At 34.4% G+C, this 10,351-nt stretch overlaps 1 protein-coding gene across 1 annotated transcript; it reads right to left on the bottom strand.

Annotated features, from left to right (window-relative positions):
- Positions 1-451: 451 nt before the first annotated feature.
- On the bottom strand, positions 452-8,695 carry LOC109168322. The gene is made up of 12 exons (XM_019317335.1): positions 8,283-8,695; positions 4,564-4,743; positions 4,362-4,472; positions 3,962-4,297; positions 3,702-3,878; positions 3,317-3,598; positions 3,119-3,241; positions 2,840-3,040; positions 2,467-2,723; positions 2,200-2,404; positions 1,460-1,762; positions 452-904 (listed from the first exon to the last, which is right to left on the bottom strand). The coding sequence occupies exons 1-12, from the start codon at positions 8,472-8,474 to the stop codon at positions 593-595; spliced, it is 2,679 nt and encodes an 892-aa protein (XP_019172880.1). The 5' UTR covers positions 8,475-8,695; the 3' UTR covers positions 452-592.
- Between the last annotated feature and the right edge of the window lie 1,656 nt (positions 8,696-10,351).

Below are 10,351 nucleotides of genomic sequence, written 5' to 3'. Positions count from 1 at the left end.
TCTTTCCATTTTTGGCGCGGGATTTCCTTTCTCAATATTAGAAAAGAAATAAGGTAGTTTGGAAGCTTTTTTAAGTTCAATTTTGTTAATTTCTTCTTTCTTTCCTTTTTCCAAATTCAAAATCTTGTATAAATACCTCCCTGGAGTCACATTGTAAAGGGTTCTAAGCTCAATTCTAGTGTGATTACTCTATGCACATTCTCTCTCAATTTTACTTCATACTTTTATGGTTGTGTTAGCCCGCCGCCCTGTTACCCCGTGGCCGTAAAACCAACACTTCTTTATATTGACAATCAACTAATTCAATATTTTAATAATTCATTACCTCATTTCAAACATTCAAAACTTTCAAACTCCAAAGTTCAAACATAAGCCAATCAGATTATATGGAAGAATTTAAGCTGAAAAAAAGTTAACAAAAAAAAAAAAAAAAACAGTTGGCACCTGCAGGTGTAAATCAAGACCTCTATTTATTTATTGCCATTGAATCATATGCCAATCAAATGTGATGAATATAACTATACTCTTATGTTAAATTAAATCTGCTATGAAGCTGGAGAGGTACCTGACTATATCCTGGGCTTAATAGATATTACAACATATAATGCCTTTTTGTATTCAATGGTGTACTCCACCTTCTTGTCTGCTCTAAAAAGCTTCCAACTACAGCAGACTGATTCCAATTGCCTACCATATGCCCATAGAGATGATAGTAAGCTGATGGATCCACATTTTCCAACACTTTCACTGCTTTCCCTTGTTTCTCATCAATCATCATTTGCCCATCTTCAGATTCTACCCCTCTTGCACATACTTTGATTTTCTTCATGCCAAATGTTGGTTTCAAGGTAGAAACATCACCTGCTACAACTACTGATCCTAGGATTTCCCCAACAAATGTTCCCTGCAACCAAGAAAAGATTGAAATGATCAGCAGCTGACCTCACTAGGGATGACAATGGGGCGGGGCGAGGCAGGGTGGAGAGTATACTCCTTGTCCCTGTCATCGCGACCATGACCCGTCCCTATCCCCGTCATCAGGAAGGAATTAGAAATATTCCCCATCGGCAGTATTAAAAAAAAAAAAAAAAACTGAAGTCCTAATTTCAAAAATTAAAGTATATATATAATTTTTCGGGAATATTCGGGGACGGGGCGAGACGGGAGAGGGATATCCTCGTCCCCGTCTCTGACGGAGAATTACACACATTCCCTGTCCCCATTCCCGTTCTTGGAAAATTTTTCTTATCCCTGTCCCGTCGGGAGGGAACCCGGAATCCTCGTTGGGAATGGAGTAAATTTCCATCCCTAGACTTGATTGTACTTCTTGCACAATTGCAGCACAAATTATATGTATATCTTATCTTAAATTGAATAAAAACTAAATTCTTACTGCAGAAATCATTGAACATTGCAGTAGAAATATAAACGGTGTGTTTGGTTGCTAGGAAACTTTTACCGTGTGTTGATATCTGTGATGCTTCATTTGCAGATGATATAGTCTTGATAGCAGGCGTTTAGCAAACGCTGCTTCAGGAGTTTTCTTTTGAGCGAGTGCCTGTATGATCTTAGGGAATGAACTAACTTTGCGCTGTGTGGCAAGGGGGATGAGAGTGACATCGAGTTTTGAAGCAAAAACTGTTTTTGCAGCCACAGGGTCAAAAAACATGTTGAGTTCTGCAAATTTATTTGAAGGAAAATTGATCACATTTCCCTTGTGAGAGGTGTCACTTTTGATGTGCCCCCCAACAACTACTACTTCCTGCACCAAAAATAAGATGATAATTATTCAAATTTCCATCCCCAGCACTTGTGCAAATTAATTATACTAAGAAGGATGTTGTAGAAGCCAATAGGCGCTTAGGGGCGCGTAGGGGGCGTTTAGCACCTAGAGCACTTAGGCGGTGTCTAGGCGATGCTTAGACAGCCGAGTAATTCAAGTATAATCGTCAAATTAGTCAACTGCATATTTTAGATGGTTAGTTGAGCACAGTGCATGGCTAGAGAAATATACTGCAAAATAAACCACTCGGTAGAGTTGAGCGCCAATTTTGCCGAGTTGGACACCGACTTGGCCGAGTTAGGCACCCAACTCGGCGCTTAGTCGGCCGGTCGACTAAAAGCCGCGTAGGGCTGAAATCGCCTCGACTTAGGGGCGCATAGGCTGATTTTTACGGGAAATTAATAGAGTAGACTTGCCTGGATAGCAGAGGACACATTCTCACCGGCAGCAATTATGTTTGCTACGTTAGTGAGCGGCCCATTAGTGAGAATGGTAATCTTGGATTTTGGATCAAGTGATTTCACCACTGACTCCCATACTTGTAATGCTAGAGGCTGTCGAAGTTCTGGGTGATCAGTATCTCTGGGAGCTCCAAATTTCACAGAATTCTCGGCTGTATATCTGCAAATTAATGATTAGCAAAGAGGAAATTAAGAATGATGTGCAGACGTAGCTTAATTTACCTTCGAGGGCTACGCGGCAAATCACGAGCTAAACCGTAGAGAGTATCTGAGTCAATAAATCCACCATTACCATGTGGGATAACCTTTTGGTACTTGCAGTCTCCAACAACACCAGGCATAACTGGATCTGTAATGTTCACTGGAAATACATCTCCAAGGCCGACCGGGATGTCATCACGACCCATCATGTGTAACAGATCATAGATTACATCAATTGTTGCTGCATTTGCCCACCCAGTTGGGCTCACCAGAATTGCCTGCAGGGAATATATATATATATATATATATATATATATATATATATATATATATATATGTGAACATTATCACAAAATAAAAGAATATATAGTTAAGGCAAATCTATGAAATGCACCTTGAGATTGATAACCTCCACAGGAAGTTTAAGAAGATAAAAGAGAGCTAGGAAGTCTCCTGCACTCATGTCCATGTCAAACACAACATTTTTCCCAACTTGTTGTTTTCCCCTAAGATCTGGTTTGTACAGTACTTGTTTATAGTTAGGATATTCTGTTGTGAAATTGAACCTGCCAGTTTGTTCTGGGCGGTTTATTATCTGGAAATAGGATATATTAGAAAATCAGGTCTTTCAATTCAGATACCATTTCAAGTAATAAAATTTAGGCTAACTTACATCCAAAAAGTTGATAAAGAATTCTCTGTCTAACGGGCTATGAACATCACGGTTGGGTTTTGCTCTTACTGCAACAAGAACCGGCACACCTTCTGGACCCTCTACCACTGTTGTATACCCATCCTGATTAATAAAAAATGTGTCAGATCGAAAATAATTGGGCCAATTTAATCCCAGTTGATAACAAGCTTTACCCACCCTGCATTTTCCCTTGCCATTTTTGAGCAGGCAAAATGGATCACGAAGACCAGTTTGAACGTGCCCGCTATGGACTTTACTTTTCAAGTTGAATTTAGGAGTGTTGCGAGCATGGAAGAACGGATTTGAGCCATCAGACACACCATAGGGCTGATTCGAGGTAATTACAGTGATATTCATGTACTTCATTTCTGCAAAATCATTTTCACCTTCATGATTTAGTGGTTTGCTCATAATTGAAGTAGCTACACCTGACAGAAATGAGTCCCACATGAAGTAGCTCTGCAATGCATAAGGTGATTCATTAACTCTAATCTCAACTAAAAGGTATTACACTACTTATTTAGGGTCAACATCTATCTATCTATCTATCTATCTATCTTACCGTGTAGAATTGATCATCAAACCAAGTATCCCGAGCCATTTTCAAGGACTTGAAAATGTACTGCGCCTCATACGTGTGCTGACTATTCTCAAAGTTTTCAAAAAACTGTGCAGTTATGGGAATGGTATTTGTAGCATCCAATGGAACAAGAGTAATTGGCACTCCGGAATGAATAACCTGTAATACAAAGAACACGATGATAACTCAAAAATCATAAAAAAAAAAAAAAAACAAACGATAAGCAAGTATAAAATTATTACCTGGTATGCAGCAAAAGGATCGATAAAAACATTGAACTCTGCAAAAGGATTACTAGTGTAATCAGTGAACAAATTGCCACGGTCACCACATTGGCGAGGTTGACAAGAAGAAGTGGCATTCTTAGGACAGCAGCCAGTCGGGTTCTCTGATGTAACGCCACCGCCCATGACATATATATGCTCCACATTTTTTTTCAAATGAGGATTGCTCATAAGAAATATAGCCAAGTTTGTATGAGCTCCCGTGATGAACACAGTGGTCGGTCCAGCAGAAATCGTGTCAATCAATACACGCTGTGCTGTGGGCTGCTGAAGAGGTGAATATCTTCTCCTTCCCTGCTTTCAAGTTTCAACTATCATTCTACCACCCAAAACAACTATGTATGAAATGAAATTTTACCTGAGGGAGGAAGCTCTTTCTAAAACCAAAGTTTGTGTCAATATCTAAACGTCCTCCAAGCCCAACAGGAACAACCTGTCTATATCTACAGTATCCAACCGTACCAATTCCCTGATCAATCAATTCTAGCTAGATTAAAATCAAACAGTATAAAGATAGAAATGTCACTATAATCTACTGAATAATTTGAAAGACAGATTACCTGTTCAATTATGGGGAGATATCCACCTACATTAGGCAGAATTGTACCATCTTCAAGTATTCCGCCCTCCCCTCCCACACCAACCGGAATATCATCGCGCCCCATCATGTAAAGCAGATCATATATTTGATTAACAGAATGCCCTGCATCAGTCCATCCATTTGAGCTAATGGTTACTCCCTGCAACACTAAATACATTATTCTTCAACAACAACAACCAACCATTATAATGGCTGGAAGCCGGAGTGAAATTAGGCATTTATCACATTTAAGCAGAAAGTGACACCACATTTATGTTCAACACGCTCCTTATAAATACAATTGTAACAATGTTACGTTCTATAATTTGACAAAATTGAACTATTTATTTAATTTTGTTAAATTGCCCCAACAAGAACAAGCAATCATTATAATGGCTAGAAGTAAAGAATGCAAGATTTACGTGGTGCCTACGCCCACTGGAATGAAATTAGGCATCTAACACATTTAAGCAGAAATTTGTCAAAATTGAACTATTTCTTTAATTTTCTATCACATTTAAGCAGAAAGTTGTCAAAATTGAACTAGTTCTTTAATTTTCTATCACATTTAAGCAGAAAGTTGTATAAATTGAACTATTTCTTTAATTTTGTTAATTGTAAAATATATTTCTGGTATATTTCCACCCTCACCAGATACCGTGACTAATTCCTTGCTGAATTTACAATGCTAAAGATCGAATCCTTGACCTTTGATTAAAAATAGATGAGTCCATTTTTCTTCAACCACATCCCAGTTAAATTTACTATTAATTAATTAAGAATAAAAGATACTCCTAGATAATGGACAATGGCCTTGTCTGGTTGTTTGTCCCTTTAAAGATGAGAATCACTAGTCAAATCATGTTAAATAACATAGAATATTGTTTTTTTTTTTTTGGAATAAACATAGAATATTGTTGAGACTGCAAAAGGGGTGAAAATCTGGCCTAATACTTTTCTATATGAACTGCTAGCTAAACCAAAATGTCAAAACAACAATCCTCATTCTTAATAAACAATTATTTTCATCGAACACATATCTTTGACCGTTCCATGAAATCCCACCTAATTAATGGCACATGAGGGTAGGTGCCAAATTTTTTATTTTTTTTTTTAAGAGAAAGGTAGGTGCCAAAATTTTGGTCACGCCAGTTTTAATAGAAAAAATTGGTACTACCTTTTTTATTTATTTAATTTTTTTAAAGTGAATATTTTTAAGTGATGAGAAAAACTCATAACTATTATTCAAAGTGTACATTAGATAAATTCATCTTCTATATAATAATTCAAAAACTACTCAAGAGAAATAAAGTACACTAAAAATGTGGTATTTTGATCATATCAAGTATTGAAAAGAGAAAGAAAAGATATGGTTTTTAAAAATTTATTTATCCCATATTTTCTTTTTAAACATGACGCTGTCAGATGCAGAACACTAAAGTCTTTCATGTTTCTAATACATCTAAGTTATAGAATTCAATATTTGTTGGTTGGGGTGTTTATTTGGTTAATTTTGACCGAATCAACTGAAACTTGAATAATTGAATTTTCTTTATGGTGAAATTATTCACTAAACAAAAATACGGGTACAATTTACCGATTTAATTGAAATTTTGTTTTATATCATATATATTTTTATAGTAGATCATATAATACAGGAAAAGTCAAATTTGTCAATGGAAAAAATTTAAAGATAAAACTATGAAAGCTGTAGAGATTTAATTTACCAACAAATTTTCCTTAGTAAAATAGTAAAATCTATAGATATTTTTATTTCTATAAGTGGGGCACTTGAGATGTCCTTGAGAGAAGGTCACAAGATCGAATCCCGAGAACAGATACTATCTTGTAATAGAGTCAATAGTATTCAAAAAATCTATAGATATTTAAGCTTAGCTATTTAATTTGTTACTAAATTTATTGGTATTTTAATATTTTCTTGTAGCGACAATGTAAATCCCATTACCCAAAGATGACGTTAACGAAAATAAATAATAACAACCCTAATTATTGGGTTTGGTCGATACTTTTCGAATCCAAGTATTTAATTAGAAATTTAATCTGATAACAATTTTTTTTTTTGAAAAATCTGATAACAATTTATTTAGGCTCAGTTTAATTCATAAAATAATATTTTAGAATTTAACAAATTATTATAACAGTACAATGTATTTAAACGATAATATTGCAAAATTGTTTAACCTTTTTGTTCCACACTCCTACTTAAACCACATGATTTACCTGCCAATAGGTATACTATAGATCCGTGTCCACTTTACAAGGTGTAGTAGATCTGGGTTCAAAATACATAATTTATATACTAAATGTTCATAATTTACATACAAAATTATAAACATTTTGTATGTAAATTGTACACATTCAGTATGTAAATTGTATATTTTAAATTTGAATTTACCTTGTAAGGCGAACCCAAATACACAAAATAATTTGTCATTACCCTGCCTAGTATTCTGATCCCCACCGGCTTATAGTCTTACTTAACTCCCAGTCTCCCACCATTACTTCCTTCATCATCATTGTCATTATCATAATTATCCTCCTCCTCATTATTATTATTATTATTATTATTATTATTATTATTATTATTATTTACACTCCCCTTCAAGTTTTTGTTTAGTCTTATTATTCCCCTCGGTTTGTCAAATCTACTCTACCCATCATCACTATCACTACAATTATTCAAAATAGTCGGCAAATTATTGTATAGTCAAAATAGTCGGTAAATTATTGTATGGACCATGGTCCACACAATGTTATGTGGACCATAACAAAAAGTACATTTTTAATATACTAAATGTACATTATTTTTGTACTTAATGTACATTATACAATATAATGTATACTCAGAACAAAAATAATATATATCCCCTGTATACAATATACATTATTTTTGTACTAAATATACATTATTTTTGTACTGAATATACATTATTTTATAATAGACAAAATATGATCCACAACTTGTGAGGACCAATAATGATTGAAAATAGTTACACTCCGCACACATTAGTACTTGTTTTATACAAAAATTATTTAAATTGTAAATAAAATTTAAAAATAATTGAATTTCAACATATTTTCTAATTTTTTTTCAGTTAAAAACAAAAATTCTGAAAAAAAAAAAAATAGAATTGAGAAAAACAATTTCCTACCAAACGAGGCTTAACTGCTTACGAGGTGTTGTATGGGGAAACTAATTAAGAGGGCAGTGCCCCAGCCCCGGGTCCAGCATTTGAATATAGCACAGTTTCATCATTCTCTCTTTCAGCCACTGAATGAGGAGACAGAATAGAATCTGCCGTTAATGGGAACGGAAGATCCACCATTATTTCTTTAATTCTTTTGTTTTTAAAAAAGACTTAGGTGAGCTTTAAAATAAAAATAAAAAAAAAAATAAAAAAAAAATTAAGTGGTACTAACTTTACCGGACTAATTTTAAGTCTACAGGACCTAACTTTTAAAGCCAATGCAAAGGTGTGCAATTGGTCTAATAGTCAGATCTAATCTTCATGTGCACAAAATGAATCCAAGCCTCTAAGTCAAGAATTCTAAGTCAGGTGAAGAACCAATTAAACTAAGCGGGGCATTATTTATTTAATTCTTTATAATCTACGTACTACACACGCAGGACACAGCATTTCAAAGAAAACTTATTTGAGCACAAAATAATTAGATTACCTTCAAATCAAACTCTGATCTGTTAAGCTTCAGAAGATACAACAGCGCGAAGAAATCATCGGTGTCGACGTCGGTGTCCAGCAGAATCCGGTGAGGCCGCAGACTCTCCACAGCCCCCACCAGCGCCACCGCCACCGCCACCAGCACCACCGCCGCTGCCGCCACCATCCTCTCTCTGCTCCTACTTCCCATGTTCGCAACAACAACGAACAAAAAATAATGGTTAATACCTGCAGCGTCAAACGTACCAACTTTTTTGATCACTCACAAAGTGTATTTACATCAACCCAATTTTTTATTTTTTTTGTGAGAGAAAATGAAGATCAGATATTTGAGAAAAAGGGTAGAAACGTTTTCAATCGTTTTTACTCCGTATCGAGAAAGGAATGGTGAAGAGGGAGCGGAGGGAACGATTTGACTATATAGCATATATATATATATATATATATATATATATAAGAAGAGGCTTGCCAGTGAAGTCCTTTCTATGTCAATTCCTTTTGATGGTGGGAATGACGGTGACGTGTCACGTCAAGTTTTAATTTCTGTGCCCTTTTTTTTTATGTATATATAAATCGTGTAATTAATTAGACACTTACGGAGTATTTTTTATTTATTTTGAAATTAAGATATTTTTTTAATATCAGCTTGATTACGAAGAGATAATTACTACTCCCTCAATCCTATTTTATGTGTCTCTGTTAATGAGATTTGATTGAAGTTATTTTTAATTTAATTTTTTATAATATTAAGTTCAAAATTAGTATACAAAATTTATATATTTAGAAACTATACTAAAAATACTATTAAACATAAAAAATTAAATTTAAAAATGAGTAAAAAATACTAATGAAAATAAACAAAGAAGAAAGAGTTGATTTGACCAATAAATAGTAAGTAGGACAGATAGAGTATTGAATATTATACTAATCATCATTTGATGTATTGATGTAAATGTTTAAAAATTTATTTTCCAATTTAAATAATAAAAAATTTTCAAGCATACACCCCACTAGACAACTATATGTACTTCGATCTGTCCAATATGTACTAGCCAACGTGATAGTTTACAATAATTATATATCAATAATAAGAGTTATTACCATCCGAGGTCCTCCGAGTATAGTGGTTTTGCCACGCTTAGTCCTAAACTTTCAAATTGACCATTTGTGATCCTTCGACTTTCAAATTTAACCATTCATGGTCCAAGTTAACCACTCATGGTCTTCCAACTTTCGAAATTTAACCAACTATAGTCCTTTCAAGAGGACCACGAGTGGTTAAATTTTAAAAGTTGAAGGACCATGGGTGGTTAACTTGGACCACGAATGGTTAAATTGGAAAGTTGAAGGACCACAAATGGTCAATTTGAAAGTTTATGACTAAACGTGACAAAACCACTATACTCGGAGGATCCCATGTGGCATTAACTCCAATAAAAATTATTGAGTGCTCCTGGAGACTTCAATCAAGGTAACCGTTAAATTTTAGTTTAGTTAGTAGACTTTACCTAATTGTTAGTTTGCTTAGTGCTTTAGTTGTTGAGTGCTAGTTTGAAACTCAGAAATTCTATTCTTTCAAGCATTTCAAGAAAATTTCAAAGCCAATTCTTGCAAATCTTGCTATCTTCTTGAAAGATTCCGTTTTAAGAAAATTTGTCCGTTTATCCTAAGTTTCGAGGACGAAACTTCTTTTAAGGAGGGTAGAATGTGACAACCCAAAATTTAATTTTCTAAATTCTATTTTACGAAATTTCAAAATAGCCATTTTTCACTCCTCTAAAATTTTATTTCAAAAACAGTGTTTGAATTAAATATTTTAAACCGAGTTTTAAATAAATTCAAAGCCGAGATTTATTCTATTTCGAGAATCCTAAAATTCAGGTACATTTATGTACCAAGTTTTGACCCGAAAAGCCAATCTGAGTGAAACTAGAAAGGAACCTGAGAAACCTGAACCAAGTGTTTTAACTAGAAAACATTTTTAGAAAATCTATTTTGACCCCAAGTTATCCAAAATTCACTTTGTAGACATTGGTCCATGAGGCAAGGTGGACCATAAGCTTCCTA

This window comes from Ipomoea nil, unplaced genomic scaffold, assembly GCF_001879475.1.
Source record: "Ipomoea nil cultivar Tokyo-kokei standard unplaced genomic scaffold, Asagao_1.1 scaffold3195, whole genome shotgun sequence".
Lineage (NCBI taxonomy): Eukaryota > Viridiplantae > Streptophyta > Magnoliopsida > Solanales > Convolvulaceae > Ipomoea > Ipomoea nil.
The sequence above is the reverse complement of the archived record's forward strand: the minus strand, read 5'-3'. Positions and strand labels throughout refer to the sequence as shown.